The 24,666-nt window shown below is 41.3% G+C and overlaps 1 protein-coding gene across 5 annotated transcripts in view; it reads right to left on the reverse strand.

Annotated features, from left to right (window-relative positions):
* The window catches only part of LOC135419954 (glypican-5-like), a 363,117-nt gene that overhangs the window by 292,750 nt on the left and 45,701 nt on the right, over positions 1 to 24,666 (reverse strand). Inside the window, exon 2 of one of the 5 annotated variants that reach the window (XM_064666979.1) lies at positions 12,668 to 12,798. The exons of the other annotated variants lie outside the window; for them this stretch is intronic. Within the exon in view, the coding sequence (XP_064523049.1) occupies positions 12,668 to 12,798 (131 nt within the window). The remainder of the gene's footprint in view (positions 1 to 12,667; positions 12,799 to 24,666) is intronic. 5 annotated transcript variants of the gene reach the window in all.

Consider the following 24,666-nt stretch of genomic DNA (forward strand, 5'->3'; position numbering starts at 1 on the left):
GTTTGCCACGGGTAACACTGGACAGGAGAAAGCCTGTGCAATGTGAGGGGCAGAGCAGCAGACCCGTTTCCAAAGAAGACTGACTTCCAACAGCAGCAACAGGAACCAACACCATTAAGTACCATCTGAAAACTGCTATCTTGGTATGAAATTTATGTCTTGTTTGTTGTTTGATATGCACAAACCTACTCTGTGAGCCTTGGCATAGCTGTGCAGTTCTACAGGAAACAACCACCCCCTCAGACTGCAGCCCCAGCCAGCAAACCCACACTCTTTGCTCAATCACACAGTTACACAGGACACTTTCTTCTTATTATTATTATTATTATTTCTTTTTTTAGGCTTAAACAGCTTCTTTAGTATACAATCTCATACAGGGAGAAGGGGAAGAAAAATGCAGCTCATTTTGGTGAGAGTAACGAACACTGAAACCATTGACTTTGGGTTATTTTGGTGTTTGATTCTGGAAGCATCAGTAATAGAAATAAGATCAAGTCTAAACAGGCTGCTTATCTTCACCTGCTTCAGAGGTTAGTGAGGCAAAGGGAAAAAGGTAGTAGATGCACAAGCCTAGGAAATACCTTAATAAAAACAGAATGGGCCAGCAAGAAATAATCTTTTTTTCTGCTCTGGTCAGTTTGCCATGAAGTCCCAAATAATGGTTTCTGTAGACTGTGCTGGGGAATATATCCAAATTGCTGGAAGTAGTAACCACACTGCACACATTTTTCAGACTTAGCAGCCTTGGCTTTATCATTTACAAACCAGCAACGCTTAACAAAGTTGCAACAAGCTGCGAAACTATTGATTAAAAACACACAGCTCTGCACTCTGCTGTCCCAAACCATAATGGCCCTTTTTAAAGAAAACACTACATAGAAGAGTTCATAGAAAACAATTAAGTTGTTATGCTTCACAGAATCAGTTACAGTTTCCTGGCTTGACTTTGACCTGTTCACTACATATTTCATCTTCAGACTCTTTTGTGAATACAATGAATGAGCTGGTAATTAAATTTAGCTATTTATTATTTCTGTATACTCCATTTCAGTACAGTTGCACATTATTTTACACACTATAATTACAGGGTACAACTACTTACTCTTTTCTAAAGTGAGCAGTCTCAAGTAAAACTAAATCAGTTGGCCAGCAGAAAGCTGAAGACCAGATGTGGTATTTACCTTTCATGACACCACCAGGCTTCCACTGACAGATAAACAAAGCAAGTAGTTCTTTGGAATATTTGTGCAGTAGAAGTATGGACACCTCCCATCACTGGAGTAAGATGATCCAGAAGAGCAGTAAAAGTCCTGAGGACTGTGGCTGGTTGTGTTATAAAAGCTGTGGCTATCAGTCTCGTTCCCCTTCCATCAGAACTCCAAAAGATGATTCGTATAATTCATATCTGCCAAGTTCAAAACTGTCAGCCATTACTTAATAATATCAGTTCACAGTTTTAGCAGGAATTGGGCCAAGATAACTGAAGGAAGAACTACAGCTGTGCTTCAATGACATTGTTATACCCTTCATTTGCTTTCCAAGGACAAATTATTTATAGTAACAGTTCTCACAATCTACAGAAATACAAAAGAAAAAGCCACAGCAGTTGTGTATCTGTAGGTAATCAGGCTCATCACTGAAGTTCTTCAGAGGTTTAATAGTCATTAGAGTAGGAGCAGAAACAATGTTATCACAGTTATTTGATCAGTCACTAACATGGATAGTGATGACTGGAAGCTACAGCAAGCAGCACACAATTCCCAGGATGGATTACAGCACAAAGCACTTGCAAAACAGCTTTGAATGACAACTCTGTAACCGTCAACATTCTATTCCAGACGGACCCCCAGGGACAGTCCACGTTGCTTAAATTAGGTCCGATCTAACTATTCTAATAAACAAAGTTTTTGCCATATTAAAAAAAAAGCATTTGGTCTTATTTTTCAGGCTAAAACCCTATGTGCTGTTGCAAAGATGTTCAAGTGAAATGAAAGACACCATTTTTCCTTAGAAAATAAAAAAGCTTTCCAGTAAAAATAAACAACAGCTTGAACAATATTGTCTTAAAAAATCAACACTGGGGGATGAGGCAAACCCCCAGTTTCTTTTCAAGTAAGGGTCTTGCTGGGGGCAGGGTGTGGGTTTTTTTGACATATTTGAATATTGTTATAAAGACACAGTGAGACCCATGGCCTAAAAACCTAAGGATATATTCCGGTTCTAAAACACAGCCTGCCCTCAGTTTAGTCTCTTCAGAATAGATACTTGGTACCTCTGGCTGCAGTTCCTTTGAGCAGAACCTCCAGTGCCAAAATCTTGCAAACTTTTTGTTCCAATTCTCAAAACACAACAATTTGGTTATTGAACAGGAACTGTAATTTCTCAAAACTCACAAAGCTGTCGTGGTTTGAAACTGCCCCCCCCCCGAGAGGCTGGGGGGCTCAGAGGTGATTGGGTGCCAGGGCAGTGTTCCCTGGAGAGCCAGTCACTGTCCATGTTGTTCGCTTCTGCTCAAAATCACATATCACAGCACCAGAAGCTGTTGGCAGTCTTGGTGTTTTGCTGTTGGTGTCTGCTGTGTGTAGGTGGAGAAGGCCAGGGGGTGGCTGGGCTCCTTCTTTCCCCCTTTGGGGGCGGAAGGGGAGCCCTGCGGCCCCCCAGCTCTGCCTAGGCCAGAGTTAAGAGGCAGCATTTGGAGTGTGTGCTGTGAAGGAAGAAATTCGCAGCACCAGAGGTAAGAGAAGAGAGGCAGGCCTTGCAGCCAAGCCCTCTCCCCCCTCCTTTCTGCAGTTAAAGCTGTGGAGGGGGGCTTTTTCTTTCCCTCCGCTGTGAAGTGGAGGAGAGGCTCAGCATTGGGGCTGAGCCAAGAGATGGGCTGGAGGAGGAGGCTCGGCGCTCAGGAGAAGAATCCCAGGCGAAATTGGAGACAGGCCAAGAGCTCAGGAGCTGCCTGCCAAAGCTGACCGGGGGCAACCGAAAACTGACTCGGAGGATGCTTGATAAGCTGAACTACACTGCAGCAGCCTACAAACCGAGGTATGAGATCGAGAGGGAGAGATCACACAGTAGACCGAGGAGCAAGGACTCAAAGCTACATTCTTGGACTTCGTGAGGAGAAAGACTGCAACAAACAGCTGGAGCTTGGTGAGGGGGGAGCGTTCAGGCCCAGAACACTCCCACGAGAGAGAGACTAGTTACCCAACAGCCTTGAAAAGCTCTTCCTGGACTAAAGTTAAAGGGAGGGACTTAAAAGGACTGACAGAAATGTAAATATATATATATATATATATATATAGTTGCTTTTACTTTGTACAGTATATTTATTTGTGTAAATAAATGTATATATTTCCCCTTCCCCTATAGAAGCCTCTGGCCTGAAAGTTTCTCTTCGGTGTTGAGATAAATTGTGGGAAGGGGTGGGGGGAAAGCCTGGAAATTAGATTTTGGATTTCTAATGTGGCTCAAACTGCCACAACACGGTTGTTATCAGAGCACCCAGTGAAAGATGGAGTTCCAGGTACCATTAGGGCACAGCTGCTTCTGGGGTGAGCTGGAGGGGAAAACTGCTCCTGATGGCAATATATATCAAGCCCGGGTACCCAGAAATGCTACTGTCACTGGGAAACAGTGCAAAACAATTACCTCCTTCTTTCTGGGGTTCCATGGCAATTATTTTTCCACGTGTGCAAGTCATTTCTCAGTGCTGTGAATCACTGCACTACAAATGCCAGCATGGGGCTCTTGGATAAGTGACAATAATGCCCTTATTGAAATCTCTAGGATTAAGGCTTTCAGGTAATCTCTTCCCACAGACTGGGTATCATTCCTCTTTGGATTTGCCAAATTACTTTAATCACAAGGACTTTAGGAATGAGCTATTTAGTGTACATAGTGTAGTTTCCAGAACTAAACCAGACTTATGGAAGAATCCCGGCCCACCCACGACTGCCTACGGGCTGGCTTGAGCACCTGAGGCAACATATCATTTATCATGGCACTCCAAATGCTCTGGGCCTACATGGAGCAGAAAATCCTCTTAACTGGATCCTATGCCTAGGTAAAGGTGAGGACAACATTCAAATGACAACATGTATAGGACATACACATACAAATATTCAAGAGCAAGCAGGCGGACTACTGCCAGAAAATCCAAAATGGGATTATGGGTGAGGACACAGCTAATGTACAAGTGAAATGTGGCTATGTAGAGAGATTGCTGGTTTACATTGCTTGAAGAAAGGCACTATTCAAAAAATAAACAGGTAAAGAAAGGTCAAAAATTGCTTCTGCAGCGTCACTGCAAATGAAAGCCACAGAGAAAGTAAAAGCTGTGCCAACTACACACAGTGCCAGGTACTAATGGCAGAGAGGAACAGATGCCATCGCTAGAGAAAGAGAGGGCATTTAATGCTGGTGGTCTCTTGGAACTCAAACGTGCTGCACACTGACACAATTGAGCTTGGAGAGCAGGCAGCCAGGCCCTCCCAAAGCACTACAGACTCCTCTCTGTTGCTTGACTTGCGCAGTGGCACCGATGATCCCGGAGGCACTGAGCACTGGAATGTTACCTACAGAGAAGTATCAAATACAAAACCTTTCTTTAGAATCCAGATGTGACCAGAGTACCGAATACACTCCCAAATCTGTCTCTGGTACGTCGCTGCACTGCATGTTCGTGTTTCCTGGCAGAAACACACTTCAAAGTCGCCAGTAACTTTGAGAGCCATAGAAGAAATTGAGGTGTTTATTTGCATCTCTGATGTATTAAGTGTTATTGAGAAAGGAAAGTACAAAACTTGCACTAGTTAAGAAATAAGAACCAAAAATTTCTCTTCTGAGTTAATCAGGAGAAAGCAGGAAGACGTAAAAGTCTTTTCATTCTTTTGGGAATCTTTTCATTAACAGAAAAGCAACCAGATGGGAGTCTCTAGAGAGAATTTTCTCGACCCTCTGATTAAGGAGTTCAACTGGCAGTAGGAAAACTAATATGTTTGTTTCATAAGGTCATGAACTATTTCATGATTTCCAGCTGAAATAGTTAGGTGGTCTATTATGACCTGTTTCTAAAAATCTAAGAGAAAAACAGCTACAAGAGAAAGGATTAGTTTAATAAAGATGAAATACAGGGGGGAGATGATTTGTTTTTCAAGGTAGTTTTTTTCTTCTTTTGTTGAGGTACTAACAGAAATACAAGAAATTATGTCCAAGTTCCATTAAAGAGCTCAGGTCACAAATAAGACTAAAAAAGAAAGAGTTTTAAAAATCTAGATTATATCTCTATATATCGACAACTTCAAAACAAAGAAAATTGTCTTTTGTAGAGACCAGCAGTAATGCAGTCCTGTGTGTTCCACAGTGAAGAAAGACTCTCTAACCCAGAAGTGTCAGGTGGCTCAAGTACTGTGCTCCTGTGTGTGGGCAGAACCGCCAGTCCTCAGCTGAAGGAGGGAAAAAGACCAAGACTCACCAGGGCAGTCAGACACCACGTGGCAGCCCACACACAACCACTGTGGACTTCCCATTTGTTCAAAAGCACAGGCCACAAAACCTACCGGCCGTTTCTTCTGGTTTCGGATTGAGCAGCATCAACTTCCTTTCCCAGTACTGACTTTACCCAGCCTTCTCCCTACACATAGGGAAGCCTTAACAAAACAAAAGAACACGTGGAAGTTCCATAGCTAAGATCAGTGCAGAGACTGTCTTTCATACAAGTCATCTTCTGCAAATAATTTAATTTGCTGGCTTTTGTGTTTCAGACCCTTGGGCAACTCCTATCCCCAAAAACTAGCAATAGATGCAGGATCCTCACCCAAATCTGAGCTGAAAACACTCCTCGGCACTGCTCCCCAGACCAGCTGCAGGCCACTGTGGTCCATGTGTGGCTAAGAGGGTGAGGGCCACTGGGCTCTTCAGCAGTGCACTGAGAAGCACACAGTCACCTAAAATTAAAGGCAGAGGAACTGGCCTTGGAGAAAAGACACAGGCAAGCAATGCTTAAAAAACAAAACCCTCTCCTGCAGCATCTATTTTTGGCTGTGTCCTCTTGTAGATTATTTTGCAAACATATTTGATATCCTAATGGCATAAGGTACTTGAAAGGACATGTTTGCTTGAAGAATCTGACCTTGTTCATGGACTTTCGTTCCAGTCAGAACAAAGAATTCCACTAAGTTTACTGAAGAAAAATAGTGGAAAAGACTTTCATGACTTTTCAACCAAGACAGAATTGAAATCACTGAAAATTTAGGAAAATATTTTAGTTGTTGTTTTTTAAAATTTCACATGCTTACAAAGCCTCACTCAATGGAAAAAATTAAAGGGCAATCAATACTTTAAATAATCCTATAAAAATAGAACACATATGTTTTTATGGTGAAGAGTTTCTCCTCAATTTATCCCCCAAATTCCTTCAAATAAAGTGACTGGCATGTGTTCAACACATGGGTCAGCACTGGCAGAAGAACATATGTAGGTGATTTGATAGCTAACCAGATGTTTGTGGAGAAATAGCTCTAGGTATTCCTAAGGGAAAGCACATGAAACCCATTAGCACTAATAAAACAAAACACCGATTTTTCTCCTGAAATTCCTGCCTTAGAAATATTCAAAGGTAAGTTTTTTCCAATCACATTGATTACAGAGATTTTGCAGGACGAGCCTCTGTTGCACCAATGAAGATCAAAGGCCAAAGCAATGAAATTTCTTATGTGCAGAAAGTTGCACAGTCCTTGATCAAAATAAAGTCACCCTGACACTGTAGTTCAACATTCCCACACATATCCAGACACCTTCTGAGATGAGCAGGGTTCACAAGATCCCAGAATTTGCTTAAATTCATAAAGTTGTATAGTTGCAATCCCCCCCTTGCTTATTCATCCCCTGACTCTGAGGTGAGACTGACTGGCCTGTAGTTCCTTGGGTCTTCCTTTTTTTCCATTTTGAAAATGAGAGTTGTGTTTCTCCTTTGCCAATCAGCGGGAACTTCAACCAGACTGCCATGACTTCTCCAATATGATGGACACTGGCTTAGCCACTACATGTGCCAGTTCCCTCAGGACCCATGGATGCACTGCGACAGAGTTAGGAGTAGATTTTTGTGGGAATGCATTAGCTTTCTTCTCCTACCTTCTCATGTCATGTTATGACTGTATTGTTTTCTCTACTGGTTAAGGGTATTTCACGAATTAAAACATATACTTACGTTTTTTTGGTTAAATTACGTGGGTCATTAGAACTCAATTGCAGAAATATTATACTTGGAATTGAGGGTCAAAGCATCCATCACATCTGTCACACTGAAGTTTTAATAAGCAATTGTTAAAACCTCTTATATACAAGCAGCTTTTACAGTTCTGGTAAAAGTTGTGCAATCTTTTACTCCGCAACTTAATGAAAAATAAAAGTTGCAGATAAATCAAACTCTAATGAAAGTAAATTAGCCATTCTGCTCCAGCAGAATTCCAACACAAATGAGCACACTGAGATTGACTGCAGCAATATAATGCAGTGCTCTCCTGAATTCCAATTCAGGGCTCCCCTTTCCAGGGAGCTTTACAGGAAGTTCATCAAACAAGTATTCGGAACTAAAGCACCAAAACTATGATCTACACAAATGATATCATGAGCTCTAACAAGCTCCAGCCAAGTCAGGAGTCTTTCTTAGGCAAGAAGGAGTCTCATGACAGTCCTGGCTTTTTAACAGCACATTTTTTTAACACACCAAAGCCAGTCAGCTGCTTTTATTCTCTCAGAAGACAGAAAGTTTAATTCTCAACAGAGAGCTCCACACCATGGTCACTTGTTCATCTATCCTACAAACTCAGCTGACTTTAATCACTGAGTGCTGTCCTAAATTTGTATCATTCATATTATATTAAGAACACTTAACATAATAGAGGGAGTAAACAGATTCTTAACTGAAAGGCAAAGTTTGTGAAGAATTTCTCTCTTAAAATGCTTATCTTCATTTCAAGGTCACATGAAATCAATAAAAATAAATCAATTTTTGTACCCTACCCATTTAGGTATTACATTTCTAGCCCAGTCAGAATAAAAAAAGTAAAGATGAAGTTTTTAAAAGGGGAAGGTGAGGGGAGAATCACCATGAAATATTCTGACAGCAACTTTGTTGGTTTTGTTTCAGAAGAAAGTTCAAGATTCAGCCACTTTCATAAGCAAGTAAATTCTCCACTTTTTTTCTGTCTCTTTAAATTTATTATAATAGACACCTCCCACTGGGTAAGTTCTACTCTCTGAAGCCCTAGAACTGACTGCTTATTTTAAGAAAGACCCTTTGACGTGAAACTTTATCTGTATAACCCTGTAATGGGATCAAGCCCTTCAGAAGCACTGAAAGAAACCAAGAGAGGAAGAGAACCACCACCCAACCAAAGTAGGAAAATGACTGCTAGACTGCAAATGAGAGGGGAACAAATAACACAGAAGAAATTCTGAGCCCTGAAGGAAAAAACACATTTCTGCATTTCAGACCCAGATCAAAAAAGCACTTTGGCATATAGGAGGTTTATCTTAGTTCTGCAATACTGTTCTTGATCCACAAAATCCCCACAGAACTTCAGTGCTCACTTAAGTTTTCTGCCAAGAAAGCGGATTTGTGGAACAGGGCCTTAAACTTCACAAAATCATTTGAATTCTGTAAGGCCATTTCAGTTCCTTTTGACAAATCTCCTGCTTTCTTGTTCCACAAAGGTCAAATTGTGGAAGAGTTTTCTCTTGTCTTCCAGATCGATCTTGTATAATGAAATTCCTCATAAGACTGGGAAAAAAAATGTTAACTTGATTAATCTATTCTGGGAAATGTTATGGACCAGCTCCCTGTGAATAGAAGAGACTGTTTCAGCGGGAAGGGAGCTGCAATAACCACATCTAGTCTGACTGCCTGATCCATTCAGGGCTGATCAGATTAAAGCATCTTGGTTAGGGCATTGTCCAAATGTCTCAATCAATGACAGCCTTGGGGCATCAATCACCCCCTGGAGGAAGCCTGTTCCAGGGTCTGACCACCCTCTTGGTAAAGAAATGGTTCCTAATGCCCAGTCTGGACCTTGCCTGGCACAGCTTTGAGCCAATATTGTGCCTTGACCAAAAATCGTCCCATCTTGTAGAAGTATCATGCCCTGATGCTTTTTCCTCCCCCCCCCATCCTAATGTAGGGAAGCTCTGTAAGAACCAAGAGTTTCTCAATTCAAAGTATCCCTGAAATGGAAACTCAGTGATGCTGAAAACCCTGCACTGTAATTTAGGGAGGCACAGCCAGAGACAACCCACCAAAAACACACAGAGCAAGAGACACAAACCATTAAAATAAAAGGGGCATCAGGTTGAAGGGGTTTCCAAATTTAGAAGACATAAAACTTGAGGACTGGTTTTCAATCTATTCTTCAAAGAAAAGGTATAGGAGATCTGCAGCTTGGGGAATTTCAACATATTGAAGGAAGCAGAGGGCTCAGCATGGCAAAGGAAGCCCTGGAACTGATTCTGAGCAGATTAAATCAGTATTTACAAGCATTACAAAATTTTAATTTGTTTAATATACTTTAGGCAATGCTGGATCTTAAAGCACGTTCAAGAACATTCTAAATATAATGCTCAGTTTCTGAGAATTCATTTCCCAGTCGTGATCACACCTCACAGACACCATACAAAAGCCAAGCAGTCTGTTATGCTGGCCAAGACAAACATCCATCTACATCTTCCTAGGCCTGATATTACAGTGGGCCCTGGAGGAATGCAAAAGTGTATACCCACTGGTCCTCAAAATCTGACATCTGAGTTTGCTGAAAACCACTTAAATATCACAGAAATATCCAGGGAACACTCAGAAATTATTTATGGATCTTGTGGTTAACTGGGATGGGATGGCATGGACTTTTAGGACATGAAGGAACCACCACACAGGAAGAAACAGAGATGGATCCAATCCCAGGTCTGATAGCAAGGAATAGTTACCATCAGCTGTATGAAGACCTGCAGTTGACAGCCCCAGGGTATGGAATAACATGCCCAGGGGACCTGCCCAATCTCTCACAGTCTTTCCTGGCTTTAATATACCACAAGAATTTCTTATTGTTTGTTTTTATGTCTTTGATTCTTTGCTCTTCAAATTCCATTTCTGGCCCTTCAGTTCCCTTTTCACAATGCCCACTTCTAGGCTGTGCCCCCGTCTCTAGCATTCCCTAGTGTTGGATTTCCAGTTTCTGACAGCTATTTCTTTTGCTCAAATAACCTCCTGAACTTTGTGTTTAAGCATATGGATTCATTTGCCTTTCAGCTCCTTTTCTCAAATTTTGCTATTCCCATTTGCAGTGACAGGCTGTGGTGTGCTTAAGTAGCTACTATGCCTAAACTAAGATTTTAATTTCTATACTTAATCACAGCCATACATTTAAACAATGTTTACGTTGTTCTAGTAATCAAGAGGGGATCCCAAGAATGTTGGTCATTATGTTCTCCCACCTCTATAAAAGCCATGTTGAACTTAAACTGTAAATCTGTACCGTGAGTATGAGACAACTTGCACATTGAAATTGAAACCTACATAAACCAGATCCAGTCTTAGCTAACTGAAGCAATTACGGTAGCAAGTAATATTGGGACCTCAATCAAATATAGCAGTGGCATCTATCAAGTCTGTCCCTATCACAGGGATAAACAGTGGGTTGGTTTTAGATACATTTATTTGTGCAAAAGTTCAAATAGCAAAACTCTCTAAGAGCTCTAGGCTCAGAAAACTGCAGTATCTCTGGAAATACTAGTTATTAACATTTCTGGGCAAGATTTGCCACTGAGATCTTAAAAGTTTGCATGTAAATGACAAATATAACTTTAAAAAAACTTCCCACGTCCTGAGAGGCTGGCATACATCCCAGCCCAGAGTACTGGAAGCATCTGGGACTTGCTTCCCATTTCAACTAACCTGAAAAACCAAAGTTAAAATTACAGACCGATTTCCTCGCTACAAAAAACATCCCATTTCTTTCAGTGGGCAGTACTCTGAGCTTTCCTTTATTTTTAATGCAGCCTTAGTCCCCTACCACTAGCTTCCTGACAGGTGAGATATTTTTCTACTGACAGGCTATCAATTAACCTGCTGCCACAAAAGCATAACAAAGAGTAAAACAAAATGTGAAAGATGAAAGATTCATCAGAGGTATCACAGAGAAATCTAGAAACACCATCACTTCAATTAAGGTTCTTTTCCCTATGGTCATATAGTCTCTCCTGTACAAAAGCAGTGTTGTTCAGTTATTACTTCAATCTCAGGGTTTAATTTCCTCTTCAGCACTTGAGATGCAAGTAGGAAGGAAAGCAGAAAATGAAAAATGGAAATCAGAAGTCACTACACAGATGTAGTACTTCATCTTAGCTGATGAAGTAGGAGCAACAAAAGCTTCAGCTCCTCTGCCCCCTCTCCCAAGTGAAACTGGGCCTGTTAACTTTTTCCCCTCAGAAAACTGAGCATTGGTGTTGGCTTTTGTTCACTTATTTTAATTTCTCCCTAACATGTTCTGCCTCCTCAATGATAATTAAAGCTCAAAGCAGTTCATAAGCTTTCAATAGAAGTTATTTGGGCTTTGCAAACACATTTATAAACATCTTCAGCAGGAAACAACACTTTCACATGTTGATTCAAACGCTGCTGTTCATTGAAAAGATATTTTGACAAAAAACCTTAACACAATTAATCTCCTTCCATACACTTTCCCATTTCTGGAAACTACTTTCTTCTACACAAAGCCTGCCACCCAAATAGCACAAATTCCAAATACAGGGGTGGCACTGCCTGCTGTCCCATGGTACCCGTGTTCAGTAAATGGATCCAGTCCTGTATCCAGTCCTGTGTCACCAGGGAACTTGCACATCACCTGCTCAAAGCTCCAAGCCTCTCCTTTCCTACAGACCAACAACAAGGCCCCAGGCAGGATAGTGCACACTGGTTATGGGATGTTTGCTTTTACTTCACCTACCTCTAACCACCACACTTCACAAATTAAACCTGCAGATAAGAATAACCTAAGACATTCTCAATAAGCATCTCTCTGTACAAATTAAAGTCACTGAGCCAGTCACTGAGTTCGAAGTCACTGAGTCAGTCTGACAGATGTCAGAAAAGTATATATATTTATATATGTAAGTTGAAATTCCTTGGTGAAAATAGTTGGCTTTCTGTGTGCCACCTGGCAGGTTTAAAGCACTGACCATTCAAACCACAAATTAAGGACTCTAAAGTTGTAGTTCCACACTCCCTCTCGTGAATCTCAGAAGCATACACCTGTGCTTGAGTGAAATCAGCCTGGCTTACATCAGCCTAAACCCAATTGGCTTATTTTGTATAGAAGAGGCACTGACACAGGGACTACATCCATGGCAAAGTTCCCCTGGAGAAGGGGTAAGGCACATGCAAACTCCACACAATGCAGGAGACAGCCAGCAAAGCCCCCAGACTAATAAATTTTGACTAGAAATGGGCCAAGATTTCTGGATGGCCCTAATGATGCAGCTGTCATTTTATACCAGCAACAGACACTGTATTAAACTGCTGTCCCCAGCCTGTCCCCTGCTCTCTTGCAGAAAATCTGAGACACAAGAGGAAAGGAAACCTCTCCTGCGCAGCAAACACGTTCCAAGAACGTGGTGGGATTTCTACCTCTTAAAACAGCACAATCCAAAATTCCCCAGACACATCTGGCTACAGCAGCAGTTTCTTCAGAGCCACAGAAAACTTGATTGAGGGCAAGAGAGGAGAATCGATGAACCAGCTTCAGGAGTCCAAAAAGCCTAAATAAGAAAAAGTCTATTATCAGATGCCTTCAAGTTCACTATTCAGAAACCTACACCTGCACTAGAGAATTGTCAGGAGTGCGAAAAGCTTAAAAATTACCAAGTTAATGAGACACAACTGCCATTTACAAGCTTCTACTAATCCCAGGAGTTTAATCCCAGTGGTGCTCAGCCAGTTTTTACTTAATGCACAGCCAGTCATTCATTCCCCACTGAAATTAGTCAAGCTCTTGTGAATAACAATGGACTAAAAAATTTATGACTTAAAAGAATTGGCCCCAGGATGTCAATTCACTGTCATGAAAATAAAAACTGGGCCCTGGATGCACACAATGCTTATTGGTACTACTTGGAGTTACTTGCTGTTGAATAGGCACACAAATGCAGGATTTTTTTAATACTTTTTTTTTAACTTGTTTTTAAGCTATGATGAAAATCACAGAATCATAAAATATGCTGAGTCAGAAGAGAACCATCAAGATCGAGTCCAACTGCTGGCCCCATTAGAGAAATTATCTTTGCAAATACAAGAAGGCAGCAACATCACCATATTCATTTGTCAAAGATAAAACATACTTTTTAGCTTGCTTCATTTGTTTAAATCATATAGAAACATATATATTTTAAAGGTACCTTGGGTTTGAGGGAAACTAAATATTTTGACGGGTTAACCAGTCAAAAAACCTGCAGTCTTATAACCCAAAAGTCTTATAACCCAAAAGAAGGAAAATAACACTAAAGCACCTCCCACAAAAGAACTTCAGTTCTCATGGAAGTACATACAGGATTTCACTAATATCTAAAAAATGTACATCATCTATGATTTTCATGGTTTTCTATTAGAGGAAGCCCAGATGCCATACTTTAAAATGGTAACTAAAAGGCTATGTTCTAATTAAGGTGAATATTGGCCATCTGTTATGTAACCAAAGGCCCGATTAGAAGAATGATGTCTAATTTGATCAGCCTCAACTGACCAGGTTAATCCATGAATGGGTCCAAACAAATGTATAATCTTTTCTAAGCACTACTGAATTAGTTGGACTAATCCAATTGGATGTATATAGTGTTCTTATACCACCATATTTATTTCAAGTGTTCCACCCTTTCTTTTCCCCTTTACAATCTGTTTTACTTTAAGGCTTTGAATGGTTTTAGAATTTTATTATGAAACCAAAAAAGCAATCTGGTGAGTAAACACAGCGTTTTACAGGAGATAATTCTTTGGCACAGAACACTCATTTCCTCTTTGGTCCTCCATGGAAGAGTGCTAGAATGTCACTATGGAAAACAATAATGGTTCTGGTGGAAGAGCCTTGACAATGTATGCTGACTTTAATTTTGCATCAAAACATCTCTGAGAAAGGAAGACCAACTACAATTAATCATCTCTCCCAGCTATAGATTTTTAAAACTGTACAGTGGACATCCTCACATTACCTACTGGTATTTGCTGGGCTACTCCTCAGGCCACATGGTTTCTCCAATTCCAGGAGGTCTTTAACCCCAAAAAACCCATGAAGAAGAAAAGGACCTTCCTCCTATCTGTAGCTGACCTGCTTATGAGTACTGGGAGGAACAACCCATCAATAAAACAATCCACATACACTGCAGGTGACTCCTGAAGTGAATTCCCTCAACCAGGTCCACACTGTTTTGTCTGAAGTTGTGTCACAAAGTTATACGTGACAAGTCTGGTGAGAAGCAAACGGAATTCATCTCGTTAGACAATTAAGCTGGAAGTGGACATGGCAACAGCTTGCACAGGTGAGGCTGACTGAGCTGGAAAAGGGAATGACATGGTCCCTGCACTGGCCTGTCTGCTCCCTCGGTGTCCACTATGGGGCAACAAGCAGGAACACAGGGAGCATTAGTGACTGAAGTTCACTCAGCTGACACAAACCATGTGGTAACTGAAAAGGATTCTATAAACTGGAAACAAAAGTTAGTTGGCAACACTGGATGGGGGGATGCAAGAACTTATTAACACATTGGATAAATTTTCATTTTAATTCCATATTTACACTTGTGTCTTGCTTTCTTCCTCTCACTTAATGAAGCACATCAAATACAATCCTTCTCTAACTTCACTGTTTTCAGTCTAGGAATTAGATTTTTTCCTTTTCTTACCTTGCATTATCAGTGTGGCAATGAGATTCCCTGCACATTTCACACCCTGACCCTATCACTCTGCTCTCCCTGTTGGGAAGAGGCTTGTCACCATTTATTCATTCACTGGCATTTTGTCTTGCTTTCAGTCGTACAAATGCATAAAAAGCAAAAGCGTTTTATTTCCTGATATCAAAGCAGATGTTTTGACTACAACAAACTTGAAGACTTCGTTGTGTGTAAAGTAAGTGCCAAGAGAAAGGAGCTGCAAACCCTTTGAACAGATGCTATTCTGCACTGAATTCAAAGTCTTCAGGAGAATTTAAGAAAAGAGAGCTGTCCAGGCGTTTCTGCTGGGATTATTTAAAAGTTAACTAATGGAACCAGGCACTTAATTCTCTTAGACCCTTTTTAAAAAACTTCACATTTAGTAATTAATCCCATATAGACTTGACTTTTCACAAAGTCTTATCCTCAGTAAATTAATGGGAGCCAGACTCAATTAGGACAACTGCTTGGCTGTCTGGTAGCATCATTATCCTAAACTCCCAAAGCTGTAATCCAGAATCCAGCTGGAACTGTGTACCCGAACTCCAGGATTCCAGCCTCTTCAGCACGTGGCTCCATCCCAAACTGCCCAGCCCTGTGTGAGGTAAGTCTTTTATCCAGTTCACAGCAGGGACTCCACTGCAGTGACATCTGCCCTACAGCCATCAGAGCTGGTGTGAAACCCCCTTCCCGGCTCCTTGGGACTACATTACAAACATGCACACTTTGGGACTGGGACCTTTATAGGGCCAGTTCCACCTTAACAAAAACTCTACTGTAGAATTCACTTCTTTTGCTAATTCCCTTCTCAGATTAATAACCTGTTTTGTGACAGTGCATCTGGCAGCCTTCCCAAAACTGAGTCCCGCAGGATCAATTCCACCCCAGTATGAAAAATAAACATCTAAACAGTTGGATTACGCCAGAGAAGCATATTCAAATAGCAATGAGATTAGGGCTATGTAGATCCATCCAGCTCCAGGTAAGCAACAGGAATGTAAAGATCTGAGGTAGAGCACGATACATTCCTGTTGTAAAGCTACAGTTCAGATGACATGAAATACTGACAAATTCATGTTCTGGAACTCATTACTGTTTGTATTTCTTGAGTTTGCCAGAATTTATCTGGGCAATCTCAGTACTGTGTTAATACAGTTTATCTGTTTCTACTATAGATCATATACTCCTTAATGCGGTGAAAAACTGAAAGAAGCATTCATTATTAAAAAAAACCCACAACCACCTTAGTCAGAGTGCTTCAAAAAGTCATTCCAAATAGATCTTAGACCTCTGCATGACCCATTTCTAACAGATCCACGTAACAATAAACCTTTAATTTCCTCCTCAAGCATTTCTCAGCATCATATCACTCTCTCCCATCACACTGACAAGCACAGCAAATCTTTAACAAGTTACCTAAAGGGTTCTACAACTCTTCTTATAAGCTACTGTCATGGTTTGAGATAGTCCCGAAATCCAATTCCCTAGCTCCATTCCCCCCTCCCACATCTCAACCTAATGTGAGATGGGTTTTTCCAGACAAAACACACCAGACTCAAAGTGGGGGAAAGGGAATATATTACAATGACTGTACAAATAAATACCATATCACATTATACACATGATCACAACTATCTCTACCATGACATATGTATTTACAATGGACCAGATCTCTTCTCCCCTCCAAATAAAAGTCCAGGAGGGAAAGAAGGACAGATCCCTTCCAGTCCTTAAGCAGCAGCTCCTCTTCTGTCCTCCATGCAGCAGTAACTGGGTTGTTGTAGCTGGATCTCTGTTCAACATACACAAGGGGGTCTCCAAGCCCCTCGGCTCTCCTTCGGTCCAAGCGAAGGCCTCACCTGTGGACTGCCAGCAGGGACGAGACTCGCATCACCACAGGCATATCACGAAATGCAGGGGCATCTTCGTGAAAGTCCCTTCCTCAGGGGATTCAAGTTCCCGTTTGCAGAGCTCCGTGCTCTGTCTCTCAGGCTGCCACCGCGGCAGCAGTGCAAGGGGGGGGAGCCAAGGTCAACTCCCCCCGCATTCCATCTGGCCATCCCGGTCCAGCTCCGGGACGCCCTGAGCTTCTTAGCTCCTCTCTCTCTCGTGCTGCATACTCCAAGGCTCCTCTAAAATAGGAGTCCATGTCCCTCTTCTCCAAGAGGGTCTCCAAGGGAGTTTTGGGGGATCTGGTACAGTCTCTTACCCCAAACTCTGTCTCTCTGCTGCTCTCTTCTTCTCCTCCCTTTCCAGGAGTCTTCTCTCCGGTGCTGCATGTTGTTTCTGCTGCTTCTTCAGTTCAGGTCTTATCTCTGGCTCTCTGCCACCGTTTCTCTGGTCAGTCCCAGCTGCTGTTCTGTGCCCATGGAGAAAAACATTCTCCCGGCATAACTACAGGCACCCAGCCCAGCTTTATGCTGTTCCAGGTCCCTGCAGCCCCCAGCCAGAGGCTGGGAGGCCCCAGAGGCCCCAAGGGGCTTAGAGCCCCTACCTCGTGGCTCACAACATGGCCACCTCTCCTACAACAACCAAAAACTACAACTCTTCTCTTCCGGTCTGGTCGTGATATGTTTACATTTCTGCAGGAGCGCCCATTGGGCAGAACTTCAAAACTTCTAGGGGTTTCCACCCCTTGGGGTCTACCACTTTTCAGCCTCTGGGGGAAAACAAGGTCCAAACCACGACAGCTACTTAATAAAAATGTTTCATTCACAAATGTCTAGAGAGCTGCAGGTTGATAGCTTGAAAAAGGGTTAAAAATGCGACTTGGAGTTCCCAAGGGCTTGCAACAGAAGACCAACATTAGTAGTAATAAAGACCTCAATTTAGCAAACACTTGAGGCAGGTTGTAAATAAAAGTTTTGAAGACAGAAAAATAGTAGTTCTTAGATGGACAAAGGGGAGATTTTGAAAGATGAGAATGTTAAATAACATGTACTGGACGCATGCCCAGTTGAAAAATATTTTTCATGTATACTGTGTCTGAACTACAATATAAACAAAACCAGATGCCTCATTAAGCTAATTACATCAATCAATAATGCACAATTAATTCAGGCGCATTGTGGACAAAAATGATGAGATTATAATTCATAGAAAGGTGTCTCAGTGGTAGTAGATCTGCCTGGCAGTGGTCCACTGGGCTGGTATGGAACAACTGGATATTTTGTGGGGACTGTTTACCAGTCCTCTTGCCTACCACCTCCTCCAACTCAGGCACTCTGGCCGTGACTCACACTGCTCATCTGCACACCTCAGTGCTCAATCAGGAAAAACAATTACTGAATTCAACATTGTTTCCCTCACTATGCACACACTGTGTCTTGGTTTTATTGTTGCTGTTGTCACGTCCCTGTGTCCTGCACCCCCCTAAATGTCAGGAAGCTGCCAAAACCCACAATTTAGGAAACACAGCAGATGGTCTGTTTGAAAGAATGTCTTTGTGGGCTATAAACCCATGTCATGCAGTGATCTCATCCCTATGAGCAATTACATGATCTTTTCCCACTGTGACACCACTCATCCCAGGCTCCTCACTGAACACTCACATTATCATATCTGACAATGTGACATGAGGCACGGGACGCTGCAGGACCAGTCAGTGGCACTGCTAATATTGAGTATTTATCTGAACTGAAAACCAGCATAATGGAATTCACTTTGTAGGCAAGAACATTACCAGGACATGCATCTCTGCAGACAGGGGTTCAAAAGGAGGATCAAAGCACATACCAAGTTCACAGGGTATGTCAAGCAGGTTGTGGGCAAGGACTTCACACCAAATAATCTTAAATAGAAATAAGATATGCATTGATTAAAGACCCTAATTCCACAATGATCTCAAGACAGTTCACTGAAATCTGTGCTTCTTGCAGAAGAATATGCTTCCTGTGAAAATGGTTGGTGTGCCGTAATCTTAATTCTCCAATATCTAACCATTCATTTATACATCACTCCTTCATGGCGATAAAGAACAACCTTGCAAATGCTGTGAAGAGCACTCAACTACCACATCTACACAACAGGCTGACACAAAGGCTTGAAGACACGACGGATTTTATGCTCCTTCCCATGGTCTGCAGCAGCAGTGCTGAAGCCTGTGACAGTGCTGGAGCATCAGAACCATTAACAGAACCATCTGTCTGTAACACACAGGACTGGAGGCTCATGATGTATAGGCCAAGTTGGAGTTGTCACAAGGACAGAAATAAGAGAGAAAACAACAAAGGAGATTCACAGAGATATGGAAGCAGAAAGGAAGATAAGAGGATGAAAACACAGGACAGAAAGCACTGCCAAAACCAGAGCACATTTTCTTACTGGGGGTAAAATAAGGAAGACAGCACCAAATTTAATCCATAAATACATGACATAACCTTGGCAGACATCTACTACAAAAAGCAAAGACCTAAAATGAACTAAATTCTTGTCAGTGTAGATATTAAACTGAAAGAATTCAGGCATTTATTTGTCCCACAAAAAGTATGGACAAGTCATGACTTAAAAATATTCTTGATGAAAGAAACAATGATGGTCCTGCATAACAGAGTGTACTGATGACTGCAGCTGATGGTACACATTGGAAGCTACAGTTCCACACTTCCCCCACTGTGGGAGGGCAGGTTCCCATTCCATCCTGCCCCTGTGCACCATCCCAGGCTCTGCAGGCCGGCTGAAAGGAAAATGTAACCCACTCCATGGGAATCAAGGCACTCTGCAAACAAATGCTGTAGTTCAAGTGGCTGCACACCCTCATCCGAACAGAATACTTAACATCAAGTGACTTAAACTGCTGAATTCAATCAACTGATACTTCTATGATTTTAAATTATTGCTTTAAATTATTATGAAGTTTTGCAAAAAACTAATTAGAAAACTGAAGGGCTGGCAAATCAAGGTCAATTGTTACAAAAAACTAACTTATATTTCATCCTGTTGCTGCTGATGAGGTACCTCTATAAAGCTTTTAAGCTTCTACAGAGGGGGGAAAAAAAATCCGTATTCAATCATCCTTTGGTGGCTTTTCAGGGTTGCAGCTTCCTTGTGCGAGGAGTAGAATGACACCCAAGTTAACTCTGCACGAGACAGTTCATGTCTGGAAGCAATACAGCTGCATTTATTTTGTCACTGTGCTGCCAGACTTACTTTATCAGGTCAGCACAAGCTGAGAGATCTCTGAACTCCAGGCAACAGTGTCACTGACCTTTCTTCTCTCCATTACATCCTCAGTGGATGTTCTCCCAACCTAAAGTACAAGTGTTTTGAATAAGCTGTCCTATGTGGGTTATAAACTTACCCTTTTACCACCTGGAATAATCAAAGATGACAATATTCAGAATTGAGGCCCTGATCCTAGAAGTGTTAAAAAGCACGTATTTTGCTCACCTCCACACATAAAGTGTGTATGTTTCATATGAATACACAGTAACTGGGGTAAAGTTATCAGCATTAAAGTGGCATTCACTTTTAAAAATAATTACTTCAGCATTATCTGGAGAAAAAAATTGTATTTTCTAAACACTGAGGAAAATGTCATTGAACATATTTGTAAATTTGAAATGAAAACGCATTTTGAAGATACGTTTTGACATCTAAGATAAATTTTCATAACCATTGTATTATTTAGGAAACTCCTAAACACCACAGGCTGCAAATTCTACTAGCCTTCTTGGTGTATCCTGCCTTTTGTGATCACGTTGAGTATTTCAGAAAAGAATGCTGGCTCCAAACTAAGTGAGGGCTGTTGGATGGGAGCTTTGCACGAGAATCTGCCTTGTGGTCATGGCAATAACATTCCCGAGGCTCCTGGCTTGCCTTTTATTAGAGACATGAAGATTTTATGAGCACAAACCTTCTCAGAAAAAAACCTCATATAGGTCAAATCTGGAACTCAACTAAATGTTAGAGAAGTAATTAGAGAAATTGATTGAAACTGTTCCACCTCAGCAGATGAAGGCTTTGGGCACAGAATTCAGCACACAGCACAGTACAGTGTGGGTACAGAGACACCAGTCACAGTATCTCAGCCTTCTGAGGGGACACTCGTTGGGTTGATGATAATTCCACATGCTTGGACCTGAGTAAACTCCTGGCAAGGGACTCTAGCGCCCTGCACATCTACACCAGGCCTTCATGATACTGCTCTGCTTCCCTTTGAGGAGTCCAAGGCCACAGCCAAAGTGCACAGCAAACCTATCAAGGTCCTGGTGCAGCTCAAGGAGAATCACTTGTTCTGCCAGTTCAGTAAGAGGTTCACAACACACGGGCATAAACATCTGTGCAAGATGATGGAGGAGGCACCACAGTGACAAGAACCAACAGACAGGGGATTATGAGGCAAACAATGCTCCCTTTGAGGGTGCTATGGGCTCAACCAGAAAGGAACCACAGCCTGAAATTCAGTGTGCACTGCTTTCAGGTCTCCTCTCATCTGAAGTTCTTTTACATACTATTAAAAGTATGTAATGCTTCTACAGAAGTCTTTCTGAAAGGCTGAATTTTACCCAAAAAATCCTGGATACTAGACACATTCTCCTGTTTGTTGATTTGTACTCAATTAAACAGTTTAAGACAACACCTTGTAAATGGACTTTGTTGTTTGCAAAGTATCACTAGTGAAGAATAACACTTTCAGTGCTTTTGTTAAACATCTGCTGTGCTGGAACACAACGTAATGTTGGAAAACAATACTGTGATGAGAAGATTTGGAAGAGGAAGTAATGTTTGTTTTTCTGGGAATCCCTTGAATGTTTGAACTTCAGTCATAATATGGTCTAATTCTCACAGAAAAATATTATGAAGAACAGATACTTAGGAAAGCATGTTTATTAGTTCATGCCCATTTATCAAACCCATATGGATACAACCATTCCCTGTTGAGCTACTGTAAGTACTTAAGTCTCCCTTAAACAAGCTGCATGTACAACTTGCAGTGCATAATTTAAAGGAAAAAGAAACCAAGACTGAAGAGTAACAAATTGTTTCTCATAATTTTTGCTTTAGCTTGGGTCAAATTCTTTAAACTTGTCCTTAGTTTTGAGAATGCAAATGATCTCCTGGAAACCAGTGGAAATACTCTTTAGATTAAGCACATGATGAATTATTTGGTCTTTCAGGACCTGGAAATCTTCTGTCATTGCTTTTAGCCCGTGCCATATCCACACAGATGTTAACATTTGGAGAATACATTTTTTTTATACAAAACTTCTGTACAAAATTCAAGTAAAAATTTACGCCACATTGGATTGTTCAGATATTTTACCTGAGTGCATTACCCTACGTAAACCACAATTATTCAAAGAATATACTAGAGATTAAATCCAAGCCTTTCTGCAGACATGTTTCCTCTAAAGCTATCTTTCTATTACAAAAGTTGGAATTCATTTCAGTACTATCTACTTTAATCTTAATTCATACTTGTCACCAAGCCCTGCAGTATTTAGCAAAGGTGATTTTGACTAAGACATCTTGATTTCTTTTTCATACAGCTTTTTCTTGAAAGTACCCACCGCAACTTCTTGCCTGAAGCAAGTCTTTAGTCTCATTGACCACGTCTAAATGCTCTCCTAGTTCCTCAATGACTTCCCATGAAATGATTCCTTTAAAATTTTAAGTCGGTTATTTTAAGGGGGTGTGGAGGTTGGGTCCTCCTGCTACCACTACACATGAGAGAAGACTGTGTGACAATGACCAGCAAGGATGAGGAACAAAGGACAAACTGCTGACTGCAGACAGCCTCCAGTTTAAGATTCCTGTAAATCAGTTCCTCTCTCTACACTGATGCAGATGTACACCTGTCCCCTTTTTTATTTTTATTTTTTTCTCCTTTTCTGACCTTGGTTTCATACCTGTATTTACACCCCACTTCCATAAGGGAAATGCATCCTGGGCTAATAAATCCATTTACAATATGGTATGATTTCTAGTTGAGAATGGTATTACATATCCTCCTATGACTGGACTGTAGCTGATGTCAGAGCAAGACTAAATTAAGAACAAAGAACGCTTTTCACAATTCCACAAATACAAAATAGGGGTTTGGAAAGCCTACCAGGGGGACAAATAACCAATAAAGCCTACAGTGCTGGAGGAAAAAGCTCTTCTATTTCCAGGACTTACACCACTTCATGAAGGTTTTGCCTTTAATTCAACTACAGGAGTGTTATTATAACTTCTGCAGAAAGAACTCCAAGTTCCAGCCATCCAGGGTCAGAACGCACAAAGGAACAGACTTCTGATCACTAAGACACATCCCTAGCATCCAAAGCAGTCAAATAATCTCTTCTGTAAAGGAAAAGAAGATTGTTTTCCTTTCATTAACTGCACACATAGAACACTGAGTATTTAAAAAGTCACCACTTTTTACAAAAAGCTGAAAGCAAACACTGCTTATTCATAATACTTATAACTCCCTTACAATATTATGAAAATAAAGCAGGACTCTGTGTCTGACACTCTGTACACTCAGAACTGCTCTCGTACCAAAACTCCCTTCCTTGTCTGGCATTGTAGAATACTGCCAATTCTCTGAGCCAGGACACGTCTTGTGAAGGACAAATTACTTGAAAGTCGACCCTACTGACAAGTGAAAATGTGAACTTTCATCTTTCCCTTCAGTGTAGTTGCAGCCCTGGCATCTGCAGGAATGCTCTCTCAAAATTCAGCTCTGTGGAGCAATAAAGAGTTCCAACTGCATAATTACTAAGTCAATCTCCTTTCTTAGGCTTTATCCCCTGGGTTTGAAATTTCTGATTAATATGAAAGCACGCTTCCCAAGGCAGGAAGAGCAGGCTCTGTATGAGTGAACCAGGCAGAAAATACATGAAATTCATTAGTAATGGGGTCAGCCTCTGTATTCACCTACAGCCCGTTTTATATTTTCCTTTAGATGTATATTTATTTATATAAAAAACCTATGTATCCTTTAAGGCTACCAGAATTACCACACAGGACAGATCTTCCCTGTCAAATCTCTGCACCTGATCAGCACTATATGGGATTTGGTCACAAGACGTGATTTTTAACAACAGCTTCCCAAATATGCAATATGTAATGGCCAGCCACCTCTAGTATCAGATGCTTTTGCTCACTATACAAATCCTGCTTTCATATGAAGAGACAGTTATTTTCATCAGTGTCTTCATGAATTTCCTCAAATATATTTGCTATATATAATTATGTAAGGCCAAAAGTCCAGCTTGCTCTTCCAAAATGTTCAAAGCTTATCAAAAAAAGGCTGCTGAGGGAGTTCTCCCTTTGTCCTGCAGGAAGCCAGCTACGTTTTCCTGCTGTGAAGGGTAATGCATTGCTTTAGCTTCTACATGTGCACCTAAAGCTTTTAACTTTTTCTTTAACATCCTAGAATCACAGAACTGTTGAGGTTGGAAATGACCTCCAAGACCACTGAGTCCAACTGTTTCCCAGCGCTGCCAAGTCCACCACTAAGCCATGGCCCCCCAAGTGCCTTATCTACTCATCTTTTCAATCCCTCCAGGGATGGTGACTGCAGCACTTCCCTGGGCAGCCTGTTCCAAAGCCTGACCATCCTTTCAGTGGAGAAATTTTTCCTCACGTCCAATCTAAACCTCCCCAGGCATAATTTAGGGCTGTTTGCTCTTGTCCTATCACTTGTTACTTGGAAGAACAGAGCAACCTCCACCTGGCTACATCTTCCTTTCAGGTGGTTGAACAGTGTGATAAGATCCC

Source organism: Pseudopipra pipra, chromosome 10 (genome assembly GCF_036250125.1).
Source record: "Pseudopipra pipra isolate bDixPip1 chromosome 10, bDixPip1.hap1, whole genome shotgun sequence".
In the NCBI taxonomy this organism is placed as follows: Eukaryota; Metazoa; Chordata; class Aves; order Passeriformes; family Pipridae; genus Pseudopipra; species Pseudopipra pipra.